Source organism: Cicer arietinum, chromosome 5, assembly GCF_000331145.2.
Source record: "Cicer arietinum cultivar CDC Frontier isolate Library 1 chromosome 5, Cicar.CDCFrontier_v2.0, whole genome shotgun sequence".
Classification (NCBI taxonomy): Eukaryota; Viridiplantae; Streptophyta; class Magnoliopsida; order Fabales; family Fabaceae; genus Cicer; species Cicer arietinum.
In genome coordinates this window covers 54524157-54541948 of record NC_021164.2, presented here as the reverse complement: position 1 = coordinate 54541948, position 17792 = coordinate 54524157, and the positions used below count along the sequence as shown (strand labels likewise).

At 29.3% G+C, this 17792-nt stretch overlaps 1 protein-coding gene and 1 pseudogene across 1 annotated transcript in view; both read left to right on the top strand.

Moving 5' to 3' along the window:
• The first annotated feature begins 8773 nt into the window (after window positions 1-8773).
• On the top strand, window positions 8774-11463 carry LOC101513798 (lysM domain-containing GPI-anchored protein 1-like; annotated as a pseudogene).
• A 3734-nt stretch (window positions 11464-15197) lies between these two features.
• The window catches only part of LOC140920517 (uncharacterized), a 3206-nt gene continuing 611 nt past the window's right edge, over window positions 15198-17792 (top strand). Inside the window, exons 1-6 of the mRNA XM_073368801.1 lie at window positions 15198-15459; window positions 15730-15776; window positions 16643-16696; window positions 17090-17221; window positions 17291-17411; window positions 17486-17787. Of these exons, the coding sequence (XP_073224902.1) occupies window positions 17210-17221; window positions 17291-17411; window positions 17486-17787 (435 nt within the window). The 5' untranslated portion in view covers window positions 15198-15459; window positions 15730-15776; window positions 16643-16696; window positions 17090-17209. The remainder of the gene's footprint in view (window positions 15460-15729; window positions 15777-16642; window positions 16697-17089; window positions 17222-17290; window positions 17412-17485; window positions 17788-17792) is intronic.

Genomic DNA, 17792 nt, shown 5'->3' with positions numbered 1-17792 from the left:
GTAAAATTAAGCTTAAAATTTAGTGGTGGAGAAAAATCCTAAACACATTTTCTATTTTATTACATCATTTAATTATAAAAACATAAAAATAAAAATAAAATTGAAGTGCTAACATTGAAGTGCTATAATTAAATGATGTAATAAAATAGGAAATGTATTTTTAAAAATAAAAAATCCGTTTTACAAATTTAAAATAATAATTAAATATAATTAATTTATATGAAATCTTTCACATTATTTTTTTACACATAATTAAAAAAAATTATATTTCATTCAATTTTAAATCAATATTCTTTTTATAGGACAAAACTGAAGATAAATAAAATAGAGAAACTATTTTCATCGTTCAATTAAAACAGGAGAATCAAAATTATAATTAAATTTAAAAAATATTTCAAATATATAGTACAGTTGATTGAATCAAGAAATATTAAAAGAATGTCATATAAAATGTCGAAATTTCACACTTTAAAAATTTATATAACTCATTAATTTAGGCAAATTTATATCTTTTGTCATTTAGTGAAGAAGGTACAATATATATTCTTTTAGTCACTTTATAGAATTTTGTGTTTGTTTTTAGGTTGAAGATGATACTCATCAGCAACCCCATGATTCACACTATATTTTTCTTAAGGAAAACTTAAAAACGTCAACGGTGCAAGTTATTTGAAACATAAAAAATTCATATAAGACAAAACAAAAACAAAACAACTTAAACGATCTATAGTAAAAACAAATAAATTAAAAAAATATAAGATAATATTTTTATATTTTATACAAACAGCCTATTTTGTTATTTTTCTCTAAAAAGAATATATTTTTTTATTATATTATATTCAACTTAAATTAAAAAAACTTACAAAAGCTTTCCAGACTCAATTATGTTTTAAGAAATTCAAATTTTGTGTATTAATTTTTAAAAAAAATTTTCTTTCAAAAAGCCATTTTTATTCTGAAAAAAATTTATAAAAAAAAATTCCAAAACACAATTATATTTCAAAATATCCAAATTTTGTGTATTAAAATACTTAGTTTTTCGATACAAAATTATGTTTTAAAAAATTTAAACTTTGCATATAATTTTTTTTTATTAAGTTTTTTAGAATGTAATTATATTTATGAAAATTTAAAATTTGTGTTTTAAAAAACCTTTTTAAAATTTTTCAAAATATAATGTGTTATCAAAAACTTAAAAAAAGTTTTTTAAATCATCAATTTACGTAAAGTTCTTTTTTTGTCAAAGAAAATAAAATTGAATATTTAAAGTAGGAGTGTATATTTAAAGGTATGAGATTATTTTTTTTCTTTCTAAATTAAAGTACGGCGGATGTAATATTGCCACTATTTCAATACCTTACTAACATTTGCTATAAAGTTAAATTATTCTCCAAAGAATCCATAGTAGTTAATTAAGTCACAAAATTCAAAACCCCTTAAAAATCTCTTATTATTTCTTTTATATTAAGTTTTTATTGAAATAATTTTTTAAAGTACCAATCAATTATTTCATTATTTTTTTTGGATTTAGGTTGTGGGGATTTATCGGCCCAATGTTTTATTAATTTATAATCTTTTTTTAAATTTTTAAATTTTATTTTTTTCAAAAAAATATTGAAAACATTCTAAATCACTTTTTTCTAGAAAAAATGAAAAATTATTTTTTTCGAATAATTTTTTTTTGTTGAGAAAAAAAAAGTGTGTCGAAAATTTTTGTTTGAAAAATAAATTTGAAAAAGTGGACTCATAATTTTAGAAGTTTTTTTAGTTTTAGGGGCTTTCTTTCTTGGGACCTCAATAACTATGCAATTTTTTATCCTTTAAATATGAGAGTTGAGGTCAATAATTAGTATATTTGTGAAATTAACGACTTTAACGGTAGCCATGCCAATATTATTTTATATTCTATTTAATTGGATATCAAGCCTAAGATCTCGTTAGTTTAATTTTGAAAAAGTGGACTCAACTACCAAATAACTGACTTGAATCGCACAAACAAACAAAATAAAGCATAAAAATATAAGATTGATTTGGTAGTTAAAGTGAGTTAGAGAGTATAGTAATAAAAAAAGTTTTGAGTATGATACTTATTCTCAATAAAATTCTAACAATTGACTGCTAAAAATAAATAAAGAGACTAAAATATGATTACGCCTATTTTTGAAAAAAAACACAAACTAACTATCTCTATACTTATTTGGAGAGTAAACAATTCTTTTGTCCCGAAAAGTATGACTCATTGTCATAGTAATCCCTTAATTAAGGAAAAATATTTTAAACACTTTGATTTTGAAGGTTGTTAGTCAAATTCATCTCTAACGTTAATTTATGTTGGTTTTTATTGACGTGACACCGAAGGAGACTTTAATATATCATGTCAGCGTGTGATGTGGTAATGCACTACCATTTGAATGTTGGGAGACTAAAATGAAACAAAATACATGATAAAAAGGAATAACATGTTTTCTCCCCCAAATGATGAACCTTAATTTTTCTTCCTCTTATCAAATCTCTATCATATGAAATTGCAATCCGTATGTACATGATAAGAGGCAGTACTTCATTTTTGCAAGCAAGACGAGTTCACGAATGTTGATTCCGACCATAGTTCTTCTCCACGATATGAGATTGAAAAAATAGGTCCCTAAATGGTTCGTGAATGTTGATTCTGACCATAGTTCTTCTCCAGAATATGAGATTGAAAAAATAGGTCCCTGAATGGTTGTGTGTGTAGAAGACATCGATGTTCATAGCAAAAATAACAAAAAATCCATGGAGATCATTATATACTTAACCCATGTCATAAGATATGATATATAAGAGTAATTTCAATATCATATTCGTGTATATCGTTAAATGTTGATATGAAACAAATTTTGTCAAGGATGATATTGAAGAGTACAACTTTTTCATATGAATGGATGAATGAGAAGACTATTTTGCTTATAGGGTATTACGAAGAAGAGGAACAGAAGAATTTGAAAAAGATGACGGAGATGATGAAAAAAATTATGCAAGTGATGAACAATTTAAGAAAGAGGCGAATGCAAATCTGAATAGTTTGGTTTTTGAAATAAAGTTATTGACTATTTTGTTTTTGCATCTTTTGTGATTCAATTGGTGTATATGATAGTACTCAAGTAATTGAAGTAGTGATTGTTGTTGTGTAATTTTTTTATCCTAGAATTAGTGAATGTAAACTATCCATTTGAGAGATATTTATATAATTGTGTTTTCATTCAACATTCGTGAACCACAATATGATCCATAAGATTTTGATTCAATATAGACTAAAGTGGGAGTGAAAATGTGTTTGTTCTATAAAGTGAAATGGGACTATATATATAAATGACATTTCATCTATAAAGTGAAATGACTATATAGAAGATTTTACAAGTAACTATCTAATTTCCGTTTCAACTTCTCTATTTAATTTTGGCCATTTTCTAAGTGACACTTACAATCATTAAGAATATGTCACGTGTTCATCTTATGTGGCTTGACTTATAACACATAAGCAAAAACTAACGAGTTAACACAGAGTTAAAATTAGAGATGAGTTTCATTAACAAAATTCAAAATGAAAGTGTTTAAAATGTTTTCCTTTAATTAAGGGATCACTATGACATCTAGTTATTTTTAGAGACGAAAATGACCATTTACTCCTTATATGCATCATTTAGAATTTTTTATTAAAGAGTAGCTTATGAATTAGGTTAATAGTTACAAATAAACTATCAATTTACTTTCTATAAAATACATACAACTTGATAATATTTTATAAAATTTAAAACTGATTGTGCATATGCGTTCTTTATAAAGTGCATTATTGTCCTGCTTTAAAAAAGCAAATCCTTAAAAATATTCTATACAAGGTTGATTTCAGGTATAGATTTATTTATTTATCTATTAAATATTGGCTTAAGTGGAAAGGGAATCATAAAATGCATTACAATATTACTTGTATTTAACATGGTTTGAAGATTCTTGAGAAAAAGGTATGATCAGATATCATAAGAAATTGAAGACAAACTCCACTTTAAGATTGCTTAAATGGGTTCAATTGAGTCACACAACTCATTGAATTTATCTGTTTTCATTCTCAAAATGGTAAAATGAACGCTACAATTGCTACATCTACTTTTACAAAAATTTTAATCCTTTATAATTTTACCGCTACTCTTACATTCTATTCAAATCACTCATTTTACTATTTTTTTATAAATAAAAAAAAAAAATTAAAGTCACGTTTAGTATACAAAGCTGTGTACCATATATACATACTTTTGACCCTAAACTTATTTATTTTACATTCTAATCTTTTATAACTATTATGCAAATGGCCCTAATATATTAATTTCCCACTTTTTACATTTAATAAAACATAAAACAAAATAAATTCATTAAAAACAAGACTCAGATTAATTAGTTTAAATTATTACTACCCATCACTACCTAAACGATGGCAACAATACACTAACAATGTTGATCAATCTCAATAAACCTTTAAACCCAACAAACAAACATAAAGCATTCACAACAAGGCCCAAATAGAAGGCAATATAATACACCAACAACATTCATTAATTTAAATAAGTATTTTTTTACTTAATTTAAACCCATAAATTTAAAGAAAAAAAATATAAATTTTATTAAGGTTCATGAAGATGATAAACTCATGAAATCTAATATGTCTCTGCGTTTGTTTCTTGGTATATAATTCTGATTAACTCACAGATTTTTTTACATAGGATTAATTATCAAATCTAAAAGACTGTAGTTTGTTTTTGGCACAAAAATATTAGTAATAATTTTATTTTTTATTAATGCATAAATGCAATTGCCTTTATACTGGAGACCCTGTCTGCAAATATCTACAATATAAAATCAAACTTACTAAAGAGGTATTCCTTCTTAGATTTTGACCATTAAATCATTTTATATTATATTAATGGTTAAAATCATATTTGCGTATGTTAAGCAAATTTATCCACTTGTGTACTTAAATGTCACTTACAAACGGAACACAATTAAAATGCAGTAGAGCAGAGAGATTTTTTAATGATTTTAATTTATATGTATAGTTAGTGTAAAAAAATTTACATTATCAATCAACCTTAACTATTGAATTACTAATAATGTTTAACTTAATTATTTCACTTTTACATATATAATTCTTTATGATTGGTTGACTATGTAAATTTTGTTTATACGTATACAAATTAAACTATTTTTTCATGATTTTTGGAAGATCTATAATTGTGGGAGCAGTAGACAAATTTTTCATATGATTATTTGGAAGCATATTCCAAAAGACAAAATTTTTTTCTTCCATAAATATACTTCTAAAATTTATGCAGGGTGGAAAAAAAACACTCTCATTTATCACACAGGCGCAATGATTTGACAAAATAATTTAAGACACTAGTTATAGTTAAGTCCGAGTTATAGTTGAGATGTCTACATTGAAATAATTTCTATCGCTCATTGATTTAGATAATTTTTTTTATTTCCACTATATTTTTGAATATATTTTAAATTGACTAATTTAAACATATATTCTAAATAAAAAACACATTTGAATCCGTCAAATCATACAAAACTTAGGAATTTATGAGAAAATGAAGAGAAAAAAATTCACAAGATAAATTAATCATATTAATAAAGAATATGTTTAAATATTGAATAATAAATGTATTTAGTAAATTGCAAAGACATTTATATTTAGAGAAAAAGACAATTTTAAAGATGGGTTAAAATGAAGGAGAAAGGGAGGAATATTAATGCACTTAATTTGATATGCATGATCCTTTCATAAGATTGCTTGAAAAGGAATTGTATCAATAAAGCAAAATTTGCATGATTAGATTGCCTTTATTTTGTTAGTTAATGAAGGACTAGATCCTTATTCTATCATAACTAAGGATAAGGACCTGCGTGAGAGAATTTCATAGAGAGTAAAATATTCTTGCAAAATTAAAATACCTTTTCACATCAAATAATGTTGGGGGTTAGTATATTAGAATGTGCCTCAAAGCCAAGGAAGCTTCTCTTTTCAAACTAACTCCAATAGTAGCTTTAAGCCTCTAACAAAGCTTCACTCTGCATATCTTAAAGGATAATTTCTTTTCATTTTTGGTCCTATTAATGTAATTTGCGGAATCAAATAATGCTTGACTTTTCAATATTGAAGTTAATTTGGTTTTAACATTATCTCATCATTTCCTTTAAAAAAACATTATCTCATAATAATTAATACTCCTCCTTATAATAAATTTATTTGGGTGATACCATTGAATTTGGCGCAAGTGGCTTGTATATAATGTGTGTGAATGTCGTCAATGGGAGAGTCAAAATTAAATGGCTCAATTTTGTTTATATATATATATATTTTGTCTATTATATATATATATATATATATATATATATATATATATATATATATATTTATTTAATGTTAATTTTTGACATTTTAAAATAAATTAATAGCATTAATGAAGGACATATAACTTTTTTAACTAATCCATAACTTTATTTTCTATACAAAAGTAACTACATTTTTTTATTAATGTGAAATTTACAAAGTGACTTAAAATTTGAGACCAAGGAAGTATTTATTTGTTTCACTGTGACTTATACTCAGAATATTTTGTACAGGGTGTATTTAAAAAACACATACATTTTTCATAAGTGTATTTTGCTGAGGGTAGGATCAAACCTTTAGTGTCTAACTCTTTCACCCTAAACAAGGTGGTACTCTTTTAAAAAATCTCACCTCATCTCATTTGAACTAATCCAATCCAAATAGATACAATATTTGTAAAAAAAGTTATATTAATATTTTTCTTTTGACAAAAAATCGATTAATATAATGATAAAAATATAATATAATAGTTTCTTAATAATTAACTTATGGAATAACAATAATCTATTATATTTAAAATATATAAAATAAAATAAAAATAAATCAAACTAAATTAATAGATATTATTAAATTTGTTTTGCTCATTTAAAAATCAATACACAGTCAAATAATATAATTATAAAAATATAAGTATTAAAACTTTATAGAACAAACACATTTCATCTATAGGACTCATTTCACTCATTTATATAGTTCAAAATTTGATAAAATGTCATTTTTTTAGCAATATGGTAAAAAGAAAGTGGCAGATTCTATATGGATTAATTGCATTTTAATATTATTTTAAATTTGAAAAATAATTTTTTATTTTTAAAACAAATTTGAAGTTTTTTTAAGAAATAAGAATGAAACATTTGGGGTTTAGATTAATAAATGTTATAATTTTATTATATTAGGGGTTTATGTTTATGATAAAAAAAATTATATTTTAATTATATTTAGGTTTAACGATGTTGCAGTCTATGTAACGAAAATTAGATAGGATGACTATTTTAAAATGAAACTATATTTGCAGAGATATAAACCAAACAAAAAAACTCACGATGAGCAAAATAAAATAAAAAATTATAATTGTAAGGACCAAAGACATGTTGAAAAAAAAACTTGATTTTTTTCATGGAGGCTAAAATAGTTGGTTCTCGGACCTAAATAGTTTGTATTGCTCATATGAAAAATCTAGTTTGATCTATTAGTCGGTTCTCTTATCTAAATTATTTGCAACACTCATATGACAAATCCACTTAGATCCAACAGTTGGTTCTTCGATCTATGTTGTCTCTACCGCTCACACAATTAAAATTTGTCTATCTAAATATCGACTCTTCAATCTAAGTTGTTAGTAATACTTGTACGACTAATCTTATTTGATCCAACAATCGGTTCTCCAATCTAAGTCGTTGTTGAAAAGTCTAGTCAAATTCGACCAAATGGTCAATTATCATATCTAAGTTGTTCATAACACTCCTAAGACAATAAATGAACCCTAGTTTGCACCATAATACATGAATTCTTTTGTGGTCTTTAGTATCGGATAGTAAGTGAATCCTATTTTGCATTGTGATACTTGAAATCTTATGTGTTTAATCAAAATACTTTGCGGCCATTAATATATATAACCATAAAAAAAATTCATTCAACATAGTGCGAACTAAGGTTTGCTTACTATTTGATTATGAATAACTCATAAGATTTCGGTTCGACATGGTAACTTATAAACCTCATAAAACTCCGTTTATTAAACTCCTTATTAGGCCTCAAATTTTAAGCCCCTTTTGTTATTTTTTTTTTGTCCCAACCCACTATTTTTCAGTTTTTGTGGAATCAGAAAGTCCAATCTTGAACCTTAGAATCAAAGCGGCAATCATTCTAATTTCTCATTCGTTCTCCGACCACCGTCACGGTCACGGCTCTATTTTGTTTGTTTCTAATTTGTACATATTGGTTGGTTTCTATCAAATTTTGTAGATCGGCTTGGTTTAACACATCTTTTTCTAAACAATTTTATGCTTTTTTATTTTATTTTTAATTTTTAAAAATGCTTATAATACTATTAAAATATACTTAGACATACTCATCCTCGCAAAATTGGAGAAATATATATAAATAACTTTAAAATAAAAAAAGAAATAAATATAAAGAGTCAATTATTCGTTTTAAAATAAAAAATTAAAATTACATAATTAAAAAATCAGATTACCAAAATACAATTAAGAATAGAAAGATAAAAAAATGAATAATTCGGACAGACATAGGGACAAGACAGTCCAGCTAGGCAAGTAACGTTGATCGAGGATCTGACTAGGTGACCAGTTTTATGGCTCTACTCGTCCTATTCAATTCTTCCCATATGCAAATGCAATTGCAACACACCTGTTTTCTACTACTTCCCTTTTCCTCTCTCTCTTTCAAACTTATACTTTCCTTTTCCCCTCCCCAACACAACACTTCTCTCTCTCTCTCTCTCCCCCTCCGTTCTTCTTCTACTTCTGAGAGAGGGAGAAACAACTAAAAAACCCTAAAACCCTCTCCTTCTCTCACAATCAAAACCTACCTAACATTAACAATGCATAAAACCACACTCTCCCTCTTCTTACTCTTCCAAGCTTTACTAACCGTAACCTCTAAATCAACCATAGAACCATGCACTAACTCCGACACATGCAACGCATTACTAGGTTACACTCTCTACACCGACCTTAAAGTCTCCGAAGTATCTTCCCTCTTCCAAATCGACCCAATCTCTCTCCTAACCGCCAATGCCATCCACATCTCTTACCCCGACGTTGAACACCACATTCTCCCTTCAAAACTCTACCTCAAAATCCCAATCTCTTGCTCCTGCGTCGACGGAATTCGTAAATCCGTTTCCACAAACTACAAAATACGTCCTTCCGACACTCTTTCCACCATTGCTGACTCTGTCTACGGTGGTTTGGTTTCTTCTGACCAACTAAAAGAAGCTAATTCTATAAACGATCCTTCTGTTCTTGATGTTGGACAGAACCTTGTTGTTCCTCTTCCTTGTACTTGCTTCAATGGTTCTGATAACTCTTTGCCTGCAATTTATCTCTCTTATGTTGTTCAACCACTTGATAGTTTGGCTTCTATTGCCGCTAGGTATTTCACTACTCTCACTGATTTGATGAATGTTAATGCTATGGGAACTACTGCTATTTCTGATGGTGATATCATTGCTATTCCTATTCCGGGTATAATCTTTTCAAATTCTGTTAGTGTTTTTTTTTTTGTACTTTCTATAATTAGTTTTATTGAGTTTAATTGTTTATGGTGTGAATGTGATGATGTTATTTAATTGATGATATTTGTTGTTAATTTTTGCAGCTTGTGCTTCGAATTTTCCTAAATATGCCTCTGATTTTGGCTTGCTTGTACCTAATGGAAGTTATGCAATTACAGCAGGACATTGTGTGCTAGCTGTGGACCCCGAAACTTAAAGTAACTAGTACTCTCTAATAAGCATCTTTTCCTTTTTTATGTTTGTAATCCATACCTTACTCTCATTATACATTAATCTAGATTCTCTTGTAGGGTCATTTAAGATTGAGGAAAATGTAGGTGAAAAATTCAGGGTTAAGTTTTCAATTTAGTTTATTTTTGTAATGATAAATTGATATATGAAATTTTTGCTCCATTTTGATGTGTGTTGAACGGACTCTTGTTGAGATTGAGAAGACTATGTGACTTATTGGTGTATTTGGGTTTGTTACTTCCTCTGCAGTTTGTACTGTATGCCGGCTTCTCTAGCTGTTTCATGCTCAAGCATGCATTGTAAAAACAGCAATCTTATGCTTGGGAATGTTACCGTGCAACAGACTGGTGGTGGTTGCAATGTGACTTCTTGAAGTTATGATGGTATTGTTAATGGCACCATAGCAACAACGTATGTTTAGCCACTTCTTTCTTGCTTTTGTCATTGAGACATTTTAGTAATGTATATTTTGTCGGACTCGTCTTTGAATTAAAGCTCGTTTGGTATTTCTTGCCTCCCTGCAGGTTGAACCCATCTCTTCAGCCTCGATGTCCAGGTTAGTGTGCTGCAGCCATATATATATATATATATATATATACACGTTTCAGGGATAAAAGCTCTCTAATACATTGCATAATGGCATTCTTTACTGTTAAATTAATCATTTTTTTTTACTTTTCACTCTGAATTATCATCTGCTGAGATGCCAGCTGACCCAATTCGCATTAGGTGGCCAGATTCAATACCACTAGATCTTCTATTCAGCTACTTGGACATGATTTATTCTAAATAGATGATGCTTTGAATATCTAAAATTTCATTATGATAGCAACTTGTATCAACTCAGAGTGTTTTGGAAACTAGAGTGAGTGAGATTTTCTATCAAGTAGCATTATAATGCAGATTTTAGTGATGGAAGGATCCAGGAAAAATAGCAATATGTATCATAGATGGCATTATAATCCAAATTTGGTATTGTGTAGAAATGTGATCATAATTTTTCTATTTGTGGTATGATACAGCAACTTGTTGATGTTCCCAATTTGATCTGCCTGTTCTTCCCGAAATCCCGTAAAAAATGTTGATAAGTTGCATTTTCGGTTATGCCTTCGAAGGGCTAAATATATTTTAAATGATGCTGCAGGGCAACAGGAATTCCCTCCTCTTATCGCCCCACCTACATCTGTTGAGAAGGAATCAGAATTTGCACCGGCACCATCACCATCACCGGCACCATCGCCCCTCCTAACTATTGTAGTTGCTCATATTCATTTGTACTCTTGAACTCTTTGTGAATCTAGAAAACTATGGGATTTCGGGTTTAATCTTACGTTTAACCTTTTATTACTTGGTGCTTTGCTGAACTATTTTGTTCATCCAGTGACAGTAATTGTAGGTGTATAATCTGTTATCAATCATTCATAGAAGTTCCAAGATATTGATGGTGGCGCCATTGTGTACACTTTGTAATCATATATGTTTCTCAAACGTGTTCTTCTGTTCTATTTCCTCCTTTTTCTAATGCTAGTTATGGCAGTTGAATGATTTTCTTGGTTTTTGTCAAATCTTAAATAGCTTTATTACTTAATAACAAATTTCTGTTTCTCTGTCAACCTAATGCAAATGTTCATGAAGGATGTTACATTAGCCTCGACCTTTCGTTCCAGTTTATATAATTTTTTAATTATAAAGTTATATTTGTTTTTTGGGTGTCTAGAAAATGAAATAGGCTAATAATGTGTAGAGTTTTCTCGATCTAGTTGGGTGGTGGATGTAAAAAGATTGAGTTATATTTTCCTCTTTTTGATATTAATAGGCTTATTTTTAGGGTTTATTTTGATTCTTTTGAGTTTTATTTGTTTCATTTTAGGTGGCTAAATTAAAAACTTTAAACAATTTGGTACATTAAATTGTTCCACTTTTGTCCCATAAATATAATGATTAAAGATTTTGGTCGTTTATGTTACAATTACACACTTTTTGTCCCTTGAGCTACAATATTAGAAACGGTTAGAAAAAATTAAAGTGTGTAAAGTTTTAAGGGATTAAAATAGAAAATAAACAATTTTGAAGGGATCAAAACAAAATTTAACAAGATAAAATTAAAAAAAACTTAAAAGACTAAAAGTGTCATATATATGCGCGCGCGTGTTATTTATGATTTTTCTATTAGAAGTTGTAATATTTAGTTACAATTTGAATGCACGAGATGATGGAATTTTTATAGATCATCTCACTTTTAATTCACACATGACACTTCAAACAATTTTTTTTTCATTTAATCACACATGCACTTGACACTCCAACAACTTTCTCCTAGAATCAGAACATTGACTATGATATCAATGTTAGATTGTAAGGGGAATATTGAAAATAAATCACATTATGCTAAAAACAAACACACATGTTGGTTAAATACTATATTTTCACCTCAAATTACAAGAGATTGGATGTATGAGCCACTCTCACTTATATGTTGCTAAACACTAAAAAATTTATTCAATGTGAGACTTCTAACTCACATTTCACACTCCAACAATTTTAAAATGTTGTGTTAAAGTATATTTATCTAAGATTCACACTGAGTAGCGCAATCAACTTGTGTTTTCTTCATCATAATGATATACAAGGTTAGTTTAAATATCTGATAGTCTTACTATATAGAATTCCAAACATTAAGATTGCCTTGCTCGCATGTGATTGCATTTTGTGCTCATTGCCATGTAATTTGGGCAGCTTATATTGACCTAACATACACATTAGACTATATCTTCAAAGTTTATATGCATGAGTTCCACCTTCTTGGAGCTGAAGATTATTGAGTTTCATTTCCTGGTCCAACTTATACTTAATTATGTCAATAAAATAGTTGCCAAATGGAGATCAAATATAACTGAAATACATAACAATGTGAATGCATTAGTTCCACAAAACATAAGAAAATATTATTTTTGTCGCACCAGACGACTTAATTAAAATACTTGTCTTTACAAAGTATGAATATTTTAGGTTTTCTTTACGTCATGAATATTTAAACTTTCATGTTTAAGGTAAATGTAAGTCAAAGTATCACACAATTGGAGGTGCAACTAGACTCATATGTGGTGATTCGAAGCATAGGTGGGAGGAGAAGGAAACGCCAATGGTTGGAGACTTGTGACAATGATCAAGACTCTTTTATGATTCTACATGGGATGTTAATTTCAATCACGTTATCGAGCGTCAAATAGGTGTGTTGACACTGTGTCTAATATAGAGTGTACATGTGATTTGACAATAGAAGTATATAACAATCTCTCTCCTCAAGTGTTGCATATTCTTGCTGATAATTTTATGGATGACTCTTTATATGTAAATTTATTTATGTGAAAAAAAATGCAAATAAGAGGGTATATTCTTTGTCAAAAGTTCATATCTTTGTATCAAACATTGGAATGATTTAGAATATACCCAAACTTCTATGTCAAATGTAAATTTGTTTGATCGAGATTGTGGAACATCATGACTTTTCTTAAACATGTTAATTTGGCTTGAAAAATGCTTCATATTAAAGAAACGTTATCAAAAGAGGAATCTTGACTAACTCTTGTACCCAAGATGCAATGAGAAGAAGGAGAATATGAATCATGTTTTTCAGAAAATAGGCATAGGCTCGCCAGGTTTGGTTCCCCTCCTTTCTGGAAATTCAGTTTGGCTTTAACTATTCTTTTACTAAATGACTTGAAAATATTATCTCTAATTATTTCACTTATATGGTTGAACTAATTTTGCCTATTTGTTATGGTATTTGGTTTGCTCGTAACAAACTTTGTTTTGAAGGCAAACCCACAAGTGTCTAAGAGCTCACTCACAAGGCCTGGAAGATTGTTGAAGAATACAAGCCCATGTTGAATACTCATGATGTAGACGCTTGCAAGCTCTAGTCAGAGCATGTGGAGAAGTTGTATTATTGTTAAAGGTGATGATGATGTTGTTTTGACGGTTGCTTTTTGGAAAATTTATGTCTTCCCAGACTCTCCGATACAACATAAGTTTTTAAGTTTCATTTGACCATTCAATTTACTTCAAACTTATGCTTTTGTCGTATCATTGATGAAGGGGAATTGTTTAACACTTATCGAACACGACTCAATTCATCCACTGAGAACTCCTACTTTAGTCTAATTATTAAAGACTCTCACAAAATTGTGTCTTCCTTTTCTGTTTGTTTATTTTCTCATGTAAAGAGAACCACAATTGTCTATTTCTACAATTGACACTATTTAAAGTAAGGATTATCCTATTTGTATTGTAGTAAATTTAACTAATTAACTATTTATTTTTTCCATAAAAAAACAAATAACTAAAGAATTCTTAAATTCTAAGATTTAAAACCGAAATATGGTATGTGTCAATTTATGAAAATATATAACTCTAATAAAAGAAAAAGAATTCCCTAACTAATCTGTGAGAAAATAGTTTGGAATTACATATTGAGAATTTGGGCCTTGATTAGGGCTACGTTGCTTATTACTCCTTTCTTCTGGACCACTTTTCCCTTCCACTTCTCCGAGTTCCTCTCTCGAGTAACCATCAACAACAACAACAAACTCTCGTTATCGATTATTCCAATTTTGATTCTATTTATTTTCCTTTTTCAGGTTCTCGCTTTTCTCAATTCAATACTTCTCGGTAGGGCTGTGCATAAAATCTGGTTATGAGGCTCAAATCCAAAACCAGATCCAAAACCATTTTAAATATTCGGTTAAAATCATATGGTTATAATCCGGTTTATTTAAAACCGGTTGGATAACCACTTATGTTTTATATTTGGATTTGGTTTTTAACCGGTTTTTATCCACTACCAATATTTTGTTAATTTTGAGATTTTATGTCTTGAAAACAATTTGAAATTTTTTTTTTCGAAAAAATATCGGAAAAAAATAAATAAAAAAAACTTTTTTTTTTTCCCAAAAAATTTTAAATCGAATTTTTTCTCGAAAAATTTGGTGACAATTTTTTTAAAAAAATTTATCGAAAAAATCGATTTTTTTAAATAACCGATTTTTAAACTATGAATAAATATTTTTTAAAAAAATAATCAAATTTTAACCGATTTTAAAAAAAGTCGATTTTAAAATTAAAATTTTCAAAACCGGTTGCTTAATTATAAATCGGTTATTTAACCATAACCAATTTTACAATTGGTTTTATAACCGGTTTTAAACCAAATAATGAATTTGGTTATAAATCTAAATCCATATATTGGTTTTAAAATAGATATAGTTTGATTTTTAAAAAAAACCAACCATCAACAGCCTACTTCTCGGCCAGCTTAACCAACTCGTAGTCATCGCCACTGGATGCAATTCATGTGGATACATTTACGATTCCACTTCCAATAGGAACCATGCTTCCACAAATGGTACAATGCCTGCGCTTTATTCCAATCTTCTACACAATCTCGAAGAATTCCTCGCTAGGGATCAGAAATTGACCATGCCTCATGCACGGGTGACAGTTCCTTCTTCGTTGTTATCGGGATCATTGTCCATGGCTCTCTGCTGTATCCTCTTCGCTCTTTCATTTTATGCTTATTCGTTTTTCTCATGCAATTGGATGTATGATTTTTCGTTTTCGTTAAGGAAATTAAAAACAATAACACATTGTTTTAACTGTTAGGGTTTTCATCTTTTATTTTTATTTTTAAATTGTTTGTGATTGGGAACTTTTGTTGTTGTTGTTGCTGCTGACATTGAATGATAAATGATTTTGAGTTTGAATATGTAATGTAGTGCATTTATGAGATTTTTGTATGACCTTATTTGCTTATCAGATATATAGAGAGCTTTTCGTTCAGGACCGATGCATCCTCAGCCTCGGGTGTGTTTATACGCTTACCTAAGTATGAAATTGATGTTATGATTGACTATGACCTTTTTGGAATTTTATACTACACTTGAATGTGATAAGTTGCAATTCGAGATGTTAATCAAATGTGATTGACTTTAGTATTTTCTCACATGAATGTGTCACCTTTTTGGTTGATAGTGATACAAGAGCCGAATGGCTATTGTGAAAATGATGTTCAGATTCAGTGTGTCAAATGAAAGTTGATATTGTAGCGTTTTGGTTGTTTGGAACATATTTCTTATTAGCCATGGGTTTGTGAATTCATTGATTATTTGATGTTATATACTGTGTTCAGTCTTGCATCTATAGGTTGTTTACTTTCTCTTGTTTGTGATAGCAAATAAAAATAAAGATTTAGAGTCCTCTAGAAACTGTTCAGTGGTCTATGTTTATTTGGGTATTTCCAAGTTATGAAGGGTTATTGACATCTAGTCGATTTTGAATTGATTTAAACTGGAACATGAGATTTCCAAACGCCTTCTTGGAAATCCATTCATATGGTTGATCATTTTGTTTTTTAATTGATATGTCAGCAGTTTTTTTTTAAGAAACCAACATTTTGTTAGTATTTTGATCTGTTCTTCATTTTTTGTGAACTTATTTTGGCTTTGTTTTTTTACTGTTTCATTTCTAATTTACAGATTTTGGATATTTACTTTTTTATTTCATTATTTATGTACCGATTTTATGTCTGCAAGGATCTACTGATGGACCAGAACAGTACCTACCTTACAATCTTTACATTTTACACTTTTAATTTCTGCATTGGTTATTATGCCAATATCATTGGTTAACATTACCTGTTATCTCTGTTGGCTATGAATTTATGTTTCCAGGTTGGACAGCTGCAATACAGTCCTACAATAATCCCAAAGATTCATCTAGACCTGGTTAGTGGGCAATCATTGAAATGACTAGCTTTTCCATTTTATGATATCTGTCACTGTATCTAATATTTAGTGTTGATGGAATTTCAACTTGTTTTGCATGTCTCAAAAGTTTCGGGTGAATTGATTGAGGTCACTAGTAAAACTATGGAATGATTAATTTAGCCAATTAATCGCAATTTATAATACATTTAGTCCAAGTGTTTGGATGTAGTTCAAGCTGAGAGGGCTTATCATCATTTCTTTTAACTAAAGCATCATTCTTTAATCAGCTTTGTGGTGTTGACACTCATAGTTTCTGTATTGCTGCTGGGGTGTCTTGATTAACCATTTTACACATTTGTGATCATAAATTATGTGGAGCATTGATATCATGAATGACCTTCATAACTGCAGTGAAAGTTGATTATGTGCTGGGATGCATAAGGTTTGACTCACAACTCATACCCTCACCACCTTCGTCGTTTCTGCTTCAAAGCCACCACACCACCTCCATCGCATCTGCTTGGTTACACAATGAGAAAGAAGGTGATTCTTGTTAATTTGACAAATTAATGTTTGTTAAATTTGACTAATTATTGATTATTGTTTCTTCAGATTTCCAAAATCGACGAATTTAACCGTCTAGTTAATTCATCCAGTCGGTCCTGTAAAGAAACCATTTTAAACTTAACCAGGCTTACTTTGAAGTTTGTCAAAACAAACAGAAGAGTAATCGGTATAAATCCCTCCTCTTTTTTTTGTTTTTTTTGTTTTTGTTTATTTCATATCTAAATTTTATTTTTATTTCAGAATTAGAAACCATTGAAGACGGTAAATATAATTTGAAGATTACAAATCAGGGTGGAGTTCGTGGTGGAGGTCGTGGTTCTGGTATGGGTGCTTCTGGTGAGGGTGGTGGTGTTGAGGGTGAGGGTGGATTTGGTGAGGATGAGGGTGAGGCTACCGGTGAGGACGAGGCTGCCGTCGAGGGCGAGGTTGAGGCTGAGGCTGCCGGTGAGGGTGCTGGTGTTGATATTGCTGCTGGTGAGGATGTGGTCGAGGGCGAGGTTGGGGCTGAGGCTGCCGGTGAGGGTGCTGGTGCTGATATTGCTGCTGG